Source organism: Sinohyriopsis cumingii, chromosome 6 (genome assembly GCF_028554795.1).
Source record: "Sinohyriopsis cumingii isolate HCF-2022 chromosome 6, ASM2855479v2, whole genome shotgun sequence".
Classification (NCBI taxonomy): domain Eukaryota; kingdom Metazoa; phylum Mollusca; class Bivalvia; order Unionida; family Unionidae; genus Sinohyriopsis; species Sinohyriopsis cumingii.
The window spans coordinates 42311828-42331306 of record NC_142966.1 but is presented as its reverse complement, the minus strand read 5'-3'; the positions used below and the strand labels follow the sequence as shown (position 1 = coordinate 42331306).

General features: G+C 34.8%; 1 protein-coding gene across 1 annotated transcript in view; it reads left to right on the top strand.

Moving 5' to 3' along the window:
• LOC149796794 (ATP-binding cassette sub-family E member 1) overlaps positions 1 to 8574 on the top strand; it is a 52422-nt gene extending 43848 nt beyond the window's left edge. The window contains exons 14-16 of the mRNA XM_089961445.1: positions 4862 to 4984; positions 5712 to 5823; positions 7563 to 8574. Coding sequence (XP_089817571.1) covers positions 4862 to 4984; positions 5712 to 5823; positions 7563 to 7610 — 283 coding nt within the window. The 3' untranslated portion in view covers positions 7611 to 8574. The remainder of the gene's footprint in view (positions 1 to 4861; positions 4985 to 5711; positions 5824 to 7562) is intronic.
• Positions 8575 to 19479: the final 10905 nt, after the last annotated feature.

Sequence of the window (19479 nt, the reverse complement as noted above, 5' to 3'; positions counted from 1 at the left end):
AAGATATTGACCAATGTAACTCTGGCCTGGATTTTTCAAGGATTTAACTTGTACCTAAATTTTGAAAGGATTTATGTCCTAAATAGCTGCTGCAAGACCTAAACCTTATGTGGATTTTGCATGGATCTAACACTTGCATGGCTTCTTCACGGATTTATCTCTTACATGGATTCTGCATGGATTTAATACCAGCATGGATTTTGAAAGAATTTATCTCTTGCATGGATTTTATAAGGACTTAATTCTTGCATAGCTTTTGCAAGGATTTAGCTCTTACCAGGATTTTACATGGATACTCTTAACCTGGATTTTGCAAGGAATAAACTCTTATCTAGATATTTATTAAAATAACTCTTACATTGATTTTGCAAGCATTTAATACCTACATGAAATCTGAATGGTTGTAACTCTTCCTTTGCTTTTGCAAGCATATTGGCTTTTGCATGTATGTAACTGTTACTTGTCTGAATTTTGTTAGGATTTAACACCTACATGGATTTTGCAAAGATTAAATCTTAAATGGATTTTGCAAGGATATAACTCTTACATTTTGTTGGTATTTAACTCTTACATGACAAGAATTTAACTTCTATCTGGATTTTGCAAGGATTTAACTCTTGGCCAGGATTTTGCAGTACATCATGGCCATTTACAGCACTGGTCTTAATGAGTAGGTAATCCGTATATAAAGACAGATGTCATTATTCATGTGTAAATAAAACCTTGCAGGCTTGTCCTTTATACGCTGATTGTACTGTACTTATATTCATGTGGCAGGTATGACTAATACATTCATGGTAAAATGATAGAAGATGCAATGTCAGTGATTAGTTTACGGATTCTGATGACATGTGCTGCACCATTTTCCCGAAAATGAGACATTGCCTTAAATCTTAAGTCTTTTAGATGTTGTGAACATGTTACCTGTTAAAGATATTGACCAATTTATCTCTGGCCTGGATTTTTCAAGGATTTATATCCTAAATAGCTGCTGCAAGACCTAAACCTTTTGTGGATTTTGCATGGATCTAACACTTACATGGCTTCTTCATGGATTTATCTCCTACATGGATTCTGCATGGATTTAATGCCAACATGGATTTTGAAAGAATTTATCTCTTGCATGGATTTTGTAAGGACTTAATTCTAGCATAGCTTTTGCAAGGATTTAGCTCTTCCCAGGATTTTGCATGGATACTCTTAACCTGGATTTTGCAAGGAATAAACTCTTATCTAGATATTTATTAAAATAACTCTTACATTGATTTTGCAAGCATTTAATACCTACATGAAATCTGAATGGTTGTAACTCTTCCTTTGCTTTTGCAAACATATTGGCTTTTGCATGTATATATCACTCTTACATTAGTTTTGCGTATATATAACTCTTACATTAGTTTTTCGTATATATAACTTACATTAGTTTTGCAAAAAATAACTCTTACATTAGTTTTGCGTATATATGACTCTTACATTAGTTTTGCATATATATTACTCTTACATTAGTTTTGCATAAATATAACTCTTAATTTATTTTGCATATATATATAACTCTTACATTAGTTTTGCATATATACAACTCTTACAGGAATTTAATCTAACATCAGTTTTACAAGGATGTAATTTGAACAATTAATCTAACATCAATTTTTCAAAGATTTTAACTCTCATGGCTTTTGCAAGGATATAATTGTTACATGGATTTTGCAAGGATGTAAGTCCTACATGGATTTTGCCAGGATGTAACTGTATAGTTTGAACAGTGACTATATAGTTAAAATAGTGCATATATAGTTAAAATAGAGCCTGTGTAGTTAGATAAGTGCCTTTTTAGTTAGATTAGTGTATATATATCTATAGTTAAAATAGTGCATATTTAATTAAAATAGTACCTACCATAGTTATTCTGATGGAAGCCCCCCTTCTAATAAATGCTCCCTCCTTTTTTCCACCAAAAAAATCCTTCCTAATCGATGTATATAGATCCATATATATCCATTATGAAATGTCCAAATAATTAAAACTCTGCATAGTAATCCAGTGACTTAGAAAATTAAAAACAGGTTATGAACGTTTTCAGCCAAATAATGATGTATGGTATTAAGCACACACACCCTTCCCTACCTTTGGAAATTGCTTTGCCACCTGGGCATCAATTAGAATATCTACCTTATAGTTAGAATAGTACATGCATGTGTAGTTAGAAGAACAGAGATAGACATGCTAACATTCTCAAGAACTATATGAACAATATAAGAATGAAAGTTCATCATAGAAATGAGGGCAGTTTTGTAAAACTCCATGTGTCCATGCAATTATTTGTCAACACAGTTCATATGGTCTCCAGTAATTGCTTGTGAGTGGCTGTGTTCAGTTTGTCAATAGTATATTTAGAGAAATTCACACGGCCAGTCATTAGAGACAAAAACTTTTCGTTTCCAAACACACCTGTAACAGAGGCAAGTGCTTTTTATTTCCAAACACACCATTATTAGAAACTTGGAGAGCTGCATCATTAGCAGTTTTCAGTCACCATGACATTGGTGACATGTGTCAAACCAATTGTCAACAAGCCAACGTTTGAGAGCAAGCTAGATCAGACCAGAAAGTCGGCCAGGAAGATTCATTGTGAAGAACTGGATTGTGTGTTCAACCCATATGTATTGACAGTTTTAGAAGAAATGATTGTATTTAAGTATCAGCACAGTTGAATTATTTCTTTCTTTTTTTTAAATTAAAAGAAGATAGGAATTGCAGAAAATGCTATATGTAAAAAATATTCATTGTTTTTGTTGTAACCATGGCAATGGCTATTACTTTTATTATAATCCTGGCAATAGCAGTTATTGTTATAACCCTGGCATTGGCTGTTGGTATTATTTTGACTCTTTGGACCCACTGAGTTCATAATCTAAGAAGTTTTAATTCTTGTCTGCAATTCATCCTCACTCCACAATTTTTATTATTCATATCGGATTCATGTTGTCTACTTGTAGTAGGGGGAATGGGGGTCCTGAATCAGATTGTCCATTTCTTTCTTTGTGGCAAAGCATTGAAATATTTCATTAATATAATACGTCATTTGACAGTTTTTCTGGACACAAGTGCAAAAGATGAATGATACCACGTTATGAGTTGATTTTTCTACGATGTAATTATTACCAACTTGTTGGAAATCTCATGTCATTGTTCACATCTAGTTAAGTCTCTAAAATGGAATATATACACATTGAGGTTTTGACTTCATATACATATACATATACATTTAAAATACAAATCTCAGATTAGGGATTTTTTTATTGTGTGATTGAGTGCCCCCTGCCTGTCATTTGAGGCAAAGCAGATTCATCACTTGATAACAATATTTTCAGCAGTTATTTGTAAGAATTTGCAATTCACCATGGTTTAAAAGAGATGCCCATCATCCCGAATTTGGCATGAAAGTCCTGACTTGCCAAGTCTGGTCACAAATCATCCCACCGTATAAAGAAATCAAGATTTCTCGTTTAAAAAAAATAAACTGAAGAAAACTTTGTGGAAGTTGAAGCCATGCAAGTATTTTCGTCCCTTTCAGGTCTTTTCCGGTAATTTATAACAAGTTATTGGCTTACAACTATGGTGTTTTTGGTCCTTTGCTGTCTTTATGGTAATTTATGACACAAGACTAATTTCCAGCATATAACATGGCATTATTATTGGAACAGTTTGTTTCGTTCTTTAGTCTCTTCTGGTAATTTGAATCGTATGATGACTTTCGCGCCATTATTCAGAATGCATCATTTCACTTGATTGTTTTCTTCATGATGTACTGTGTTGTTTGTTTTTGTTTTTATTTTCAAATTTGATTTCTGCAAAAGTTGTGTTTACTTAGGAAATACAATTGACAGTGTTTCTATAAATCTTTTGTGTGTGCCTGGACATTAAAATGTCAGACAGTGATTTTAAGCCCATCCTGTAGGCTATATGTAATCAAATTTAATTAAATTAAAGAAAAAAGATGTGTCCTTCATGTTTTAAAGATACAAAAATCCATCCCAAGAATTGAGAGAGCTGAGAATGAAGCCATGTGGTGTGGTAAATGGGGATCCGACATTTGCCGTGTGAAAACAGTTTTGGAAAAGGATCTTTTGGCAAAGCTGAAAAGATCCAGTAGCAGTTTGAAGAACAGTTAAAAGAACACACAAAGCTGTGTACTGTAAATAATGTTATATAACAGAGCTGTGTACTGTAAATAATGTTATATAACAGAGCTGTGTACTGTAAATAGTGTTATATAACAGAGCTGTGTACTGTAAATAGTGTTATATAACAGAGCTGTGTACTGTACATAATGTTATATAACAGAGCTGTGTACTGTAAATAGTGTTATATAACAGAGCTGTGTACTGTAAATAATGTTATATAACTGCATGTAGACATGTTTTGTAATGTTTTTAAATGATTTTCTTATTCTTCTGGCTTTGATTTGGAATATTTATTTGCTGCAGTAAGAACATAGAATCACAAATCTTTAACCTTTTTGTCCCTAATTTCCCTGGCTGGCAATGGGCATATCAGGTTTAGAAATTTTCAGTGTCTCTCTTTACCCTCATTTGTGCTTCAGAGACCTCCTAATTTTTAATTTGACTCCCCAGTTTTGATACCAGAATTTGGTTTTTGCTTAGTCTGACCCCCAGTTCTGACACTGAGGGGATTTCTGACTCCCAATCTTGCACCTCTAAGGGATACACTGAATTTTATTTTTAAATAGAACCTGTTTGCTTTAAAAAAAAGGGGCTTTTCTTGATACCCACAATCCCCAAAAAGAGAACAGAGTCAAGAATGTTTTTATAAGAAATAATCTTTTCTTTTTGTTTGGCAGGTTCATCCTTCATGCCAAGAAGACTGCATTTGTTGTGGAACATGATTTCATCATGGCTACATACTTGGCCGATAGGGTTATTGTCTTTGAAGGAATACCTTCCATAGATACTAAGGCTAATACGTAAGTATTTCAGTACTTTTGTCTGGTTAATTCTGGTTTAACTCGTGTCGTATATTCAGAAAAGACTGGTACACAATTATTTCAGTATTAATGGTTTAATTCGTCTCATTTATTCCAATACATTGGTCCTACTCTTAAAGGGATCCTCGGGAGGCCACACACCTGATTTAAGAGGTATCCATACTTGATGTGCTGTTTAACAAGAATGAAAAGCCAATAATGATAGTTGTCAGTGTTTGAATTGAGAGGGTAGGTGATATTAAAAAAAAAAGAAGAAGGGATATTTGCACAACTTCCATCTCTCATTCTAGTTGGTCTCAGTTTGGTAGTAGGCTTCTTAACGGCTACATTGCAGGTTTGCAAAATTCAGTCTTTGGGAAATGGAAGGAAGCACCAGAGAATATTTTTTTTTTGTTAGAGAGAATTCATGAAATTTAAGAAAGTTATAGGGAAAAAAATTTGTGTTATAAATATGTATTATATATTTTAAATCTTTTTTCAAAATTTGTTGAAGAAAATTATGAGTATTGACTTGATGTGAAGGCAAATAGGTTTCATATTCTTAATTTGTCCCTATCTTTCATTGAAAATGAAACGAACATTAACTATCATGTGATATACATTGTGTCCTGCTTAACTCACATTGTTACTGTCTTAATAGAACCAGTTACTATAATTACAGATCTTGTTAGGCAAGGTTTTATCTGATATTTCTTTAAATTTTCAGCCCACAGTCTCTGTTGAATGGTATGAATAAGTTCCTCGAGTCCCTGGACATTACCTTCAGACGGGATCCTAACAATTTCAGGCCTCGTATAAACAAGCTGAACTCTGTAAAGGTATTGGTGATTTAAAAAAAATGTCGTCAGCTTTAAGTTTCAATACATTAAGTTATATCACTACATTTGTCAAAATTCAACCATTGTAGTGTGTGTGTGTGTATATATATATATATATATATATATATATATCTTGAGTGGAGTTATATCCCCAGACTGTCATACTCACCAACCTTTTGTTCACCAGAATAGCTTCCCTAATTAAAATTTGATTTCATCCAAATTTGAGATGGAGCTTAATATTGATGATACTTTTGATGAACTTAATTGTCTCCATTTTACGTCATTATTTAGCACAGTTATAGTCCAAGCCCCTGATTGTTGGATCCACTATTTTTGCTACTGCACAGTAATGCCCCTTAATTGCTGTTGGTTTTAAATTAACTTGGTATAATGCTTAGTATTGTGAAGACATTGCCAAATTTGACTGTCAACCTTTACATCACTGTTTAGCAGCATTGTAACCTATCCTGGTTGTCAGTCACACATTTTTATTCCCACACAATAAATCCTGCAAACATTTTGACATTTCATCCAAATTTAGTATGCAGTTTAATGCTGGTGAGAAATTGGCTGGGTTTGATTTTCATTTTACTGCATTACCATTTAGCTGTTTTATATTACATATTTGTCAGACCCACACATTTTTATTTATGCACAATAAATTCCTTGATTAATATCGAAATTTTTACAGGCCCCGAGTGGCCGAATAGTCAAAGGCACTTGCCTTTACAGATCACTCACACGTATCAACTCTATACTTGTGAGTTCAAGTTTTTGGCAATGTTGATATGTGGAAAAAGCTTGCCAGCAGCTTGCCATTGTGGTTGGTTTTTCCCATTGTCTTCCCAGTTCTTCTTCTACCAAATATACTGGCTGCCATATATAGCTTATCATTTGGTGAATAATGGTGTAAAAACCATCTAAACAAACTTATCAACCAAATTTTTGTAGGCAGCTTGATGTTGACAAGGCCAACAGCAGACATTTGTACCGGAATTTGCTTTTTTGCTGAAAAAACTGAACATGAAAAAATGTTATGACAGTTTGTTGTTGTTATAATCTGCATTATGTTATGACAGTATGTTGTTGTTATAATCTGCATTATGTTCTTAACAGCGTAACATACTTCATGGCTCATATTCAGAAACAATATACAAAATGAGTTTGCAGTCATTTTGATTTACTTTCTTGTAGACCATTAACAAATTTTACGTCAGAAGTCAATCTCTGCATTATTTAAAAGAATATTTTAGAAGAAATTTACTATAGACCCATTGGAGTCATCATCTAAATTATATAAGGTACATAACCATGAAATATTTTTGTTATAATATGTTAACTTGCTTTACTTTTGTTTTTTTACTATCTAGTATTTATTTTACTTATTTTACTCTTGTTTTCTTTATGATTTATAGATACAGCAAATAAAATTAAAATAAAACAATTTAATATATTGTAATTACCTTCATGTCTGATTTACCAATGCAAATATAATACTGTAATTTACTTCACATCTGACTTACCCATACAAATTTACATCTGTAATTACCCTTGCATCTGATTACCTTACATAACTGAACTTAATATGTTTCCCACACTTTGGTGAATTTAAACATTATTGCTGTGCTTTTAATTTGTAATTTACCACAACACACAAAATTTGGTCATGGTTTACAGCACACAAAATTAATTCAAATTTCCTTTATCTTCATGTTGTATTTTCATGCTTTTTCCAGGATGTTGAACAGAAGAAAGGTGGTAACTACTTCTTCCTTGAAGACTGAGGCTGGCTAAAGCCAAAGCCTCGACCCCTTGCCTCAGCCCCCCGGCCTGCAGATGAATGTCAGTCTTGTGATGCCATGTTACAATGCTCTGAAGGACTTGGCTCAAAGAAAGCTGGGGTCAGTCAGAAAGCCATGAAGTCTGCAGGCCCAGAAATTTGTCTTCATCACGATTATGCAGTGTCATCTCATTCTTGACCAGGCTGAAGGAAGGCTCACTTTGCATATACTACATTATGATCTAAAATGATGATTTAAATTTTGTCCAGGTGGATAAATTAAATATTTCTTGGCTAGGGCAAGTAGAAAATTTAAACCTTTAAATTCCCTTCAAGTTCCTAAGGGCTTTTCCAGAACTTAAAGATATGGGCACGTGTTCAAAGCCCCACCCCCATCATATTTTGTTAATTGAACTGCTCAAAACAAAACACATAAAGATTTGTGTGGATGAACCCTAACCATCCATTTATAAAACAAGTGCCTTCTAGCACAATCCCAGTTTTGTTTTTCTGTAACAGCCCTACAGATTTGAAGTGTACATTTTAATCTTTTATGCCAAATCTTTAAATAGCAAAGCACAAAATAGATGTCTGATAAGGTAAAAGATTGTCTTTACATAAGATCAGTATGACATTTTTAACTGTTTTAATTGTAATTCCTTTTACTCTCCAACAGTGTCATCACAATATCTTGCCACCATATGGATATCAAGTATGTGTTTTCAGTGAAATACATAGTACCTCATGAATTAGAGAAATTCTTAAACTGTGCAGGTTTAGTTTAAATAAACTAAAGCATTTACAAATTCTGTTGTATATTTTGTTAACTGTATCTCTTTTTAAATTTTTTATGTAATTCTAAAACTTATTTCACGAAAGAAATGTATTTGCAAGAAAATGATTTTTAAAATAATTACCTGCATATACATCTGTACTGCAATTGATCAATAAAACAAGTTTGAATTAGCCGAGTTTGTTTGATATATTTCAATAATTCAGTCACTTTCAGAAGCAGCTTAGATGAATGATCGCAAATTGTTACATTTTTGCAAAACCAGATCCAGAGAATATATTGTTAGAAATGTTAATATCTCTGCCGTTTGTAAACTTTAATGTTTTTTTTTTCTTTCGTTTTTTTCATGTATTGATGGACTGGAAAAAATATTTGCTTTCTAAGAGATGAACAGACCAGATTAGATCAGTAAATCACACCAATAATATACCAGGGTTCTTAACAGTCTTTGATGGTTTGGGAAAAATGAGGTAGCATTTTCAAGGCCTTGAAATTTTGGGAAAATATAGCCGATTACCCTGAGGTCTTTAAAAGTCTTTGAAAATTGAAATAAAATCCAAACATTTTAATTTCTGTTAAGAGAACAATTTATTTTGTATTAAATCTGATGCATAAGTTACAAATTTCTGAAATAACAATGAATATTAACATATCTTCCATATCATTATAAAGCAATTTTAGGGCTATTCCATTTAAACATACCCCTACCCCATGGACGGCAAAATAAAAAACTTCCATGCATGGTCATCAATAAACAATAATCAAAAGAAAAAATGCTTCTATCGATGGTGCCTATTTTATGTTGACCCTTTACCTCATGCAACCGCCTTTGGATGCCTTCATTTGCATGGAAGCACCTTTTGACGCCTTCTGTAAACAGCAGCCATTTTGAGCAGGTTTTCATTGCGCCACCTTCAGAGGAGACCCCCTGTTAGCTACTACATTCATTTGTGCGAATGACCATTACGTCAGATCACATAACTATTTATGCTCTGGTCAAAATCTGCTATTTGAAGCATCTGGGTCGTATTCTCCGCTCTTCAAAATGGAGGTCACAGATTTCGTAAAGTACTTGAGAAGTTTTCACGATTAGAATCACAACTATGAAATCTTCAGTAACTTAGGTAAAGGTGCTGATATTGATGTAGGCAGCAATTAGTTTTTAGAAATTATCAAATTGAGCTGACTTAGTGATGTAGATGTGGACAAAAATCTTGTAAATTTTGATTATGAGAAATGGCAGCTACGGTTTGTCACACGACTTGATGGTAAACAAGTTCTCTTAAGATTTTAAAGCACATAAAAAATTATTCTATGAAAAATAATTACACAGCTATCATGATCAGATATTACTCATAAAATTTTTCCATACATAATAGATGTGTACCAGAAATGTAAATTGGTTAAAATTATACTCTACAGTGGTTAACAGTTAACAGGCAGGCCTATGTGTATGGAGTTGAATAGGTAACAGGTGTTCTTTTTATAGTGCACTGCACTGGGTAACTTGGCTACATGTGTATCGAAGGCCTAAAAGCCACATACTGTATGAAGTAAAGGGTTAATAATATGTTTCTGTCATGCCACCATTGTGCTTGTTTTCTCTTCTGTCCCCCCTCCTTTTAACAAAAAATGTAATTCCAGATTACTCATCCTAATTCGCAGAATTTCAGGGAAAAGAAAAACCAAATCAACATTTTCTGATGAATTGTAACGGAAATATGAAAACAATCGGAATGTGGATCTCCATAAGCTTTCAGATGTACCATATATGGTATGGATACTGCAGCCGAATATTTAGAACATGACTAAAAATGGCAACAGAAAGACAATACAACATGTGGTCCATCAAAGATGTTGGGATATGGCTGACTTCGGTCGGCCTGGAGTCATCTGTGGCTAATTTTAGAGGTGAGAACTTGACCATAGACAGATACAAGGTTGAGACATTCATCAGCCTCAGAATTAAGTTTGAAAATCGTACATTTGAAACTCTGCAAACTTAAAAAACTCCCCTTCTCTTAGCTTCCATTTGATTGGTTAGAACTGTTTTTATAACAAGCACATGCTTCCAAAAACAACAAACATGACCTTGAATTAAACTGGATTAAGCACTTTCTCATGCAACTTAACGTGACCTTTTAAGCTACACTGCTAAATTTTGTAACGATGTTTAGCTCAGGCATTCGACATTGTATGCATACTAAAACTTTAACGTACTATTATGCATTTATGGAATGCCAGGCCATTTTCCCACGCTATAGCTCGACATGGCCATGATTGCGCCCACTTAGTATGCAAGTGCAACACACAGAATTGAATGCTGTCTTCTCATTGGTTGACCGAAAATGAGGTATTGAACCCAGGGATAAACTGATTTTAAGAAGACTATAACGGGGACAGTATTCCATTTTTTTGGGCCCCAAGTGGTCTAAAGCGCTCTCCGTTACGGATCACTGCCATCTCACCTCTGTCTGCGTGGGTTTGAGTCTCGGATTCAGCCAATGTGGGTATGTGAGAAAGCTTGCAAGTACCTTCTCATGGGTCGGTGGTTCTTTCTGGGGATTTTCCCAGGTTCTTCCTCCACCATTAATACTGGCCACCATGTATAGCCTATTGTGTGCTGAAAAGTGGCGTTAAACTTTTAAACATACATGTATGGCCCTGATATCAAATTTCATTTATAATTTCTGGGTACTATTATTTATGTGCTTATAAAGAGATTCATCTTAAACAAGGTAAATATTGGGTTTTTAATCCAAACAAACTGTCAAGACTCTTTCATCCTTAAACTTGAAAATCACAAATACCTGGTTGATTAACAATGAACAACTCTTTATTATTACTATTCACAAAATGTTTTATATTTATCATATTATCTTTAATTATAAATATTAATTAGATACATTTTATTTCTATTAAGTTTAATACTTCTATTCAAGTTACCAATAATAAAAATTAATGTATAATTCACCTCTATAAAAAAATAAATTGTATGCACGGTCATGAATTTCCGAAATTTGCTTATATGCATGGGCATGGGTGTCAGAAATTCACTTTTATGACTGGTGTTGGTATGGAAAAAAATCACTTCTATGGGTGGTCACCCATTTTTGAATGTGCCTTCCCCTCCAGGGGTATGTTTAAATGGAATAGCCCTTAAAAAATCAATTGTAGTTTGAATTTCATCGTTAAACAATATTGTAGTATTTTGCGTTTGTTGTTTTCTCATAACCTGTATACAAAATGTTAGCAAAAATTGGTCTTGGAAATCTGTTTTTGGCTTCTGAAAGTTTGGGAAAAGTCTTTGAATTTATCATTCAGAGTTCAGTTTGAACCCTATATACTAATCATTATTAAAGTCTTTTTTACTTTTTTTTATTTATTGTTACCTGGTTGTTTAACTCCTAAATTGTTCACATTTGAAGTTTGTAAAAGGTAACTGGCTAGCTTCTTAATGAAGAAAAATGTACACAGGACCTTATTGTAGGTGTATTTTAGCTGTCTTTGCAGATGATGCCAACGGTGCTAAAATTAAACAACTAAATTTTATATTCTTCCATGATGACTGTCAAATCCAACTTGTGGTAAAAGATGTACTCAGACTTCCAATGTTTCTCAAGGTCTGTTTTTTATATATCATTTTGTAGGTAATTGGTATACAAGTTATATACCTAGTAAATGGTCACGTATGAATAACAAACAGCCTTGCAGTTGGCAGCATGGGCTTTAAGGTACTGTGTTAAAGTTTTGTGTTAGTTTTTTTTTAAGTTGTACATTGATGATGCATCATGTTATGGGTCATGGGAGAGACGAAGCAATCCACGAAACCTTTTTCATGCTGTTCATTTTTCTTGAGAAACCTGGAAAGAAGTGGTATCGTACATAGAATGCTCCCGAAAACACAGCATTATTAAGATTACTGAAAACAAGGTTAAAAATCAAGAATAATATCATCGATGCAAATTGTATTCAGGTTATATAATTAATTAAATCGTGTCTTGTTTCTTATTGACGTTCATCTTTTTTGGTGAGTACCAGATATAAGATGAACATAGTACAGGAATCAAACATTACTTGCCTAGTCAACTGTTTTGATGAACTTTAAATTGAAAAATTTGTTTTACTGTTCGGTTAAGTTTTTTGTCAAACCTGTGTTAATGTGCTGAAACACAAGTGTCACTTTAACAGCAGTGATACTGTAGTCAACAGTGTGCAAGTTCTGTTCACAGTGAGGCCTTGAAGTTGCAAGTCAGTACATGGGGGTGGAGGGGGGTGATATATCAGTGCATGGAGTCGGGAGAGATTAGGTTATGAAGAATATATGATCTTCACTAGTCCTGTGCAATTTTCATTTTGCATTACAGGTCTCTTACATCATTGAAGAAGGAAAACATCTCTTAAGCAGAATTTTCTTGCAGTGTTGAATGCCTAAATTAGTGTGACAGTTTGTGCAAATATACAGTTTGGTTTTTGTTTGTTTTTGTGGGGTTTAAAAGCTATTAACACCTTGACTATTGTGCCAAAAATATGAGAGCCAAGTGCCATTCCCAAAGATGCACCGAGGCAGCCAGATCAGGTTGGAAACCTTTGATTACAAGTCTGGCACTCTTCCAACTGACTTGCCATGGCTCCCATACTGTCGGTGTCATGAATATTAATGGTTTTACCTTAAGTTCTTTGACGTTTTTTATTTTAGGATATTTCCGTCGGTAAATATAAATATTTGTTTTGAGGATACACCAAAAGAAGAAAGAGTGCTCCAGAAATTAATGGAAAATGGTAATATAAACTTTTACAAACCCATCTTGAAATTTTTATCATCTGTTTTTTTCCCCCTAGACTTTTGCAGTATGGATTTTTATATATCTTCCATATGGTATAATATGTGGTATTACATCATCCATCGATACTTTACCAATTTTTGCACAATAATTCAAGTTGTACATTTACCAAATTTTGTGGATGGCTTTGGCAGAACCTTCTTGACATTTGTCACCATACTTTGCAGTTATTATGTACTTAGGGTAAGGAAGAAACCAACAAATGGTCAAGGTAATTGTGACTGAATGAAAGAAGGAAATACATTAACTCAGTCGTCCACAATCTACAATTACCAGATGGTGGATGACTTGCATTCTGGGTAAGGGAGAACCTTGGAGATGTATAGGTCAAATGGTTTTTGCACAGTAGCATTAGTTACACATCACAGACCTGTACCAAACTTTGTGGATGGTTTGAACTTCTTGCGATCCATGTGGCAAGGTAATTTTAACTGAAAAAAGATAAAGATTTGTTATAGACCATGTATCATCACCAAAGTTTGCGGATGACTTGCACATTTGGTGGGAAATAAACCTGTTGATTGTGAGGTTAAAAGGTCAAGACAACAGGGAATGGAGAAGAAAAAAAAAATTTGTGTTAATTTTAGTTCCATTCCACAGACCAGTATAGTAGGTTTGCATCTGAGGCATGAAAGAAGACTTGAATTTGATGTCAAAAAGTCAAAGGTCATTTTTAATGTTGCTCAGAGAACGATGGGTTTTCCAGAACAACTTACAGAGTAAGCTCCTCAAATGAACTTTGTGGATGGCTTTCGTTTTGGTTGTTAAATAATTTTGTGGATTATGATGATTAAAGATCTGAGATGAGGGTCATGGAAATTGTAATAGAAACACTTTAATAATTGTCTAACTTTAGGGCAAGGTTTTTGATCTACTGGTGTCTAAAGTAGAGGATTGGTGAAAACCTGGCAGGCATATGATATGTCAATCAGAGCTCATGTTCAAATATGGGTTTGGTGAATCACATTTTTGGTACCTGATTTAACTTGTTTAACGGTGGTATGAAAAATGAAACGTATTGCCTCTACTGATCCTAGTATTAAATGGATACTGTAAATCTATGTGTGTGTGTGTGTGTGTGTGTGTGTGTGTGATTTGGATTTTTAACATAGCTTAAACAAGTTTTCAGTCATCGCTACGATGTCCGCAGTGTGACATTTTATAGTGTCTAGCACTGGTGCATCATGCCGCAGACATGTAGCATGATGTCCCACCCAGTCACATTATCCTGACACCAGGCCGACCAGGCCTAACACTAACTTCTTTAATGCTGAGTGCCAAGCGACGCAGCTGTTAGTACCATTTTTGTAAGTCTTTGGTATTTCTCGGCCTTAGATCGAACCCACGACTTCCCGCATCCGAGGCGGATGCTCTGACCACTAGACCAACGGAGTGGTCTGTAAATCTATAAATAACTAGATTAGTGTTTGAAAAAACGGGTGCGTCCAATGCAGATAAAAAAAAGCCCCAAAACTAAAAACCTAAAAAATATTCTTTCAAAAAATTACGCTAAAGAAATGGAAAGTGGATACGGTCAATGAGATATGCATACAAATATGCACAGGGGAGTTAATTTGTCTACTACAATTGATTTGTATTTAATCATTGGGATTCCAGGTAGCTGAGTGGTCCAAGGCGTTTGCCTTACAGAGTATCCCACTCTGTTAGCGTGAGGTCAAGTCTCAGCTCGACAAATGAGAGAAAGCTTGTCAGTAGCTTACCGTGGGTTGGTGGTTCTTCCTGCACCAAATATACTGGCTGTCGTGTATAGTCTACATCACATGCTGAAAAACGTCATTAAACCCATCAACAACTTTGCCTATTCATTGTAACAAGTTTTCGTCAAAATGTTTTAAAAAGGTTTGCTGCAAGAAACTGACACTTCCTAAAATGTCCTGAAAGTTTGAGAGGTAGTCTACCTCTAAATAATATCAATACAAATATTACAAGAAAATTCTTTTTTGTCTACTTCTACTGGTTTTGCTGAATCAGTTTTGTTTTTGTAAATAAGAAAAATGCCAGTAAGTTCAAAAGTATGTTTAAAAAACATAATGCTATGGCTTGAAAACCTTATTAAGTTTTTTTATTTCTTCAAATGTGAGTTGTAATTAAGATCATAATACATATTCTGCAGATTTTGGACTTCAAGTTATTGCTAGAACAATATGGCAAAGTCCACAATATGAATTTGACAGATGCCTTGGTATTCATGATACAGCTTTTTTATGGTTCAAGTCCTACTTAGTCAACAAGTCACAAATTAAGACGATGGCTTGTTTCACCAAGCTAAACCAAAAAAAAAAAAAAATTTGTTTGACGTTGACTTCACACGGAAATAAGGTATCCGATTATTAGTGATGGCGCTCAGTTATTTCCTATTGCATAACAATGTGACCAGGGTTCCTGCAGTCATGGAAATCCTGGTGAAGTTGGTGAATTACAGAAAATCATTTCAAGGGCCTTAAAGGTTTTCAAATTTCCATAAGTTTTGAAAAGTCGTGGAATTTGGTTATTTGTCATCTGGTCTCATTTTGTTTGCCAAAAGTTTTAACAACCTACCTAACTTCGATGTTTTTGTTTTGTTTAGTAGGTTCCCTTAAAACTTCACAGACAGACAACATCTGTCGATCGTAACGCCATTCAAAATCATCGTATTCACGGCATTCGAGAGAGATTGACCAATCCGATAGGATGAAGTATGCGCAAAGCAAGCTGACAAATGTTTTTGTGTTAGGTAAGTATTGGAGGTCGTAATAAGTACTCTAGAAATCGGTAAAAGGTCTTGGGAACTTCCAGGAATTAATTTTTTAAAGACTGCAGGAACCCTGTGTAACGTCATTACTGTTTTATGCAGTGGAGCAGACCGGAGATGTAAGCCACTAACCCTCCAGAAACGTGACCATAAAAAAAAATTTGCATTCAATGCCGTGATGTCTTTGTTGGCATATAATCCCGACGATGAAGCCTTTTCACATTCGTCATTATGTCCAACATTCAGTGAGGGGCATAATTATCATATTTATTAAAGGAATATGCAAATTATACGCAGTTCAACACGTGTCCAGCCTCAAAGCTAATACTCGTGTAAAGGTCGGATGCAATTGCAAACAACATTAACCCTGATCTGCTGTCTGTTCCAATGATTAATCCTAACAAACTTTATCGACCCAGATCTGCCACCTCATTGTGCGGACTATCTACGCTATGTGTATATGAGGTTGCAGCTGGATCCGACTTGTAGGTTGTTGTTGCTGTTGCTGTAGGGTTTAACGCCATTTTTCAGCACACGATAGGCTATACATGGCGGCCAATATTAATGGTGGAGGAAGAACCCGGGAAAACCCCGGAAAGAACCACCGACCCACGAGAAGCTACTGACAAGCTTTCTCACATAGCCACATTGGCTGAATCCGAGACTCGAACCCACGCAGACAGAGGTGAGATGGCAGTGATCCGTAACAGAGAGCGCTTTAGACCACTCCGGCACTCGGGGCCCCCCGACTTGCAAGCGAGTATACGGTTATACTATACTTGATCAAATCATTCAGTCATTATCTTACTTAATTAAATATGCATATATCATAAAATAAATTTGCAAATGGGATTGTCATTGTGATGGAATTACCCTTGAGAATATATATTCTCACCTGATGACTGCCTGAAACTCCAATCCGTATAGAAAACATAACAATGAGTATATCAATGCATTACAATTATCACTAACCGAGCAAACACATCTAATGTAAATTTATTTGCGGCGGACAACAGTCATTATTTTACCAAATGTTTTTTGATGCCGTTTTAAAAAGCTTGGTGATTCATAACCTAATGATGTCCAAGAAGGAGAGGGTACAGAGACGCAGGTAAGATAGGTAGGTACGTGACACCACAACACGAGATATGTCTCTAACATGATACGTTCCATGTATTGACTCGCAATGAAAGACGTCTGAATTTCTGCCCAGTTCTTTAATGTAATGTAGCCCACAACACGAATTCTAAACCAGTTATTTAATGTAATGTAGCCCACAACATGAATTCCCGACCAGGTCTTTAATGTAATGTAGCCCACAACATGAAGTCCCGACCAGTTATTTAATGTAATTTAGCCCACAACACGAGTTCTCGACCAGTTCTTTAATGTAATGTAGCCCACAACATGAATTCCCGACCAGTTATTTAATGTAATATAGCCCACAACATGAGTTCTCGACCAGTGTTTAATTGTGATGTAGCCCACAACATGAGTTCACGACCAGTTATTTAATGTAATGTAGCCCACAACATGAGTTCTCGACCAGTGTTTTAATGTAATGTAGCCCACAACATGAATTCTCGACCAGTTATTTAATGTAATTTAGCCCACAACACGAGTTCTCGACCAGTTCTTTAATGTAATGTAGCCCACAACATGAATTCCCGACCAGTTATTTAATGTAATATAGCCCACAACATGAATTCTCGACCAGTTTTTTTAATGTAATGTAGCCCACAACATGAATTCCCGACCAGTTCTTTAATGTAATGTAGCCCACAACATGAGTTCTCGACCAGATCTTTAATGTAATGTAGCCCACAACATGAATTCTCGACCAGTTTTTTTAATGTAATGTAGCCCACAACATGAGTTCTCGACCAGTTCTTTAATGTAATGTAGCCCACAACATGAATTCTCGACCAGTTTTTTTAATGTAATGTAGCCCACAACATGAGTTCTCGACCAGTTCTTTAATGTAATGTAGCCCACAACATGAATTCTCGACCAGATCTTTAATGTAATGTAGCCCACAACATGAGTTCTCGACCAGATCTTTAATGTAATGTAGCCCACAACATGAATTCTCGACCAGATCTTTAATGTAATGTAGCCCACAACATGAGTTCTCGACCAGATCTTTAATGTAATGTAGCCCACAACATGAATTCTCGACCAGATCTTTAATGTAATGTAGCCCACAACATGAATTCTCGACCAGTTCTTTAATGTAATGTAGCCCACAACATGAGTTCTCGACCAGATCTTTAATGTAATGTAGCCCACAACATGAATTCTAAACCAGTTATTTAATGTAATGTAGCCCACAACATGAGTTCTCGACCAGTTCGTTAATGTATCGTAGCCCACAACATGAATTCTAAACCAGTTCTTTAATGTAATGTAGCCCACAACATGAATTCTAAACCAGTTATTTAATGTAATGTAGCCCACAACATGAATTCTAAACCAGTTATTTAATGTAATGTAGCCCACAACATGAATTCTAAACCAGTTCGTTAATGTAATGTAGCCCACAACATGAATTCTAAACCAGTTCTTTAATGTAATGTAGCCCACAACATGAATTCTAAACCAGTTCGTTAATGTAATGTAGCCCACAACATGAATTCTCGACCAGTTCTTTAATGTAATGTAGCCCACAACATGAATTCTAAACCAGTTATTTAATGTAATGTAGCCCACAACATGAATTCTCGACCAGATCTTTAATGTAATGTAGCCCACAACATGAATTCCCTCGGTTAATTAATATAAAATAGTCCACAACATGATAGAAATACCACATGAACACATACTAACTCTTGGTGACAAAGATAGTACCATCACAACATGTATAGTCATTGTAAGACGTTTCAGTATTCCTGTTTCCGTCGCACCATTATCAGCAGGAACCTTCTAATTGATGTGGTACTGTATACATCTGTTGATACTTTTAAAGAACGGCAGTCTTTAACTATACTCTGCACCCTGATATAACCGAATTTTTCCTAATTTTATTTTTTTTATGTAAATAATGTTTTACAATTACAAGTCTTATTTTGAATCAACTTTTCTTCTTCTCATTATTATTATTATTATTATTATTATTATAATTGCACAATTGAAAATAGCCTCTGGAGAGTTCGTATGTCTAAACAAGTAGATTTTGATAGATTCTCTTCGATACACGAATACTTACGACCTGCCTCAGTGTGGCAGTCGGCTAAAACCAGACAACACACTAAGGTATTTATATATGTAGCTAAACTATGGGCTGCTGTTCCTCAAACACAGCTTGATATGTGTATTAGATGTGGGAATGTTTATACAGACTTCATACTTCATTGTTGTGTTACTTGTCCTTATATGTCGAATTTTAGAAACTCTTTCTGTGATTTCCTTACTGATAAATTTCCACTGAGCCTGCACATTATGTTATTTAATGCAGAAGATGAGCTGCAACTACAATATCTTTTAG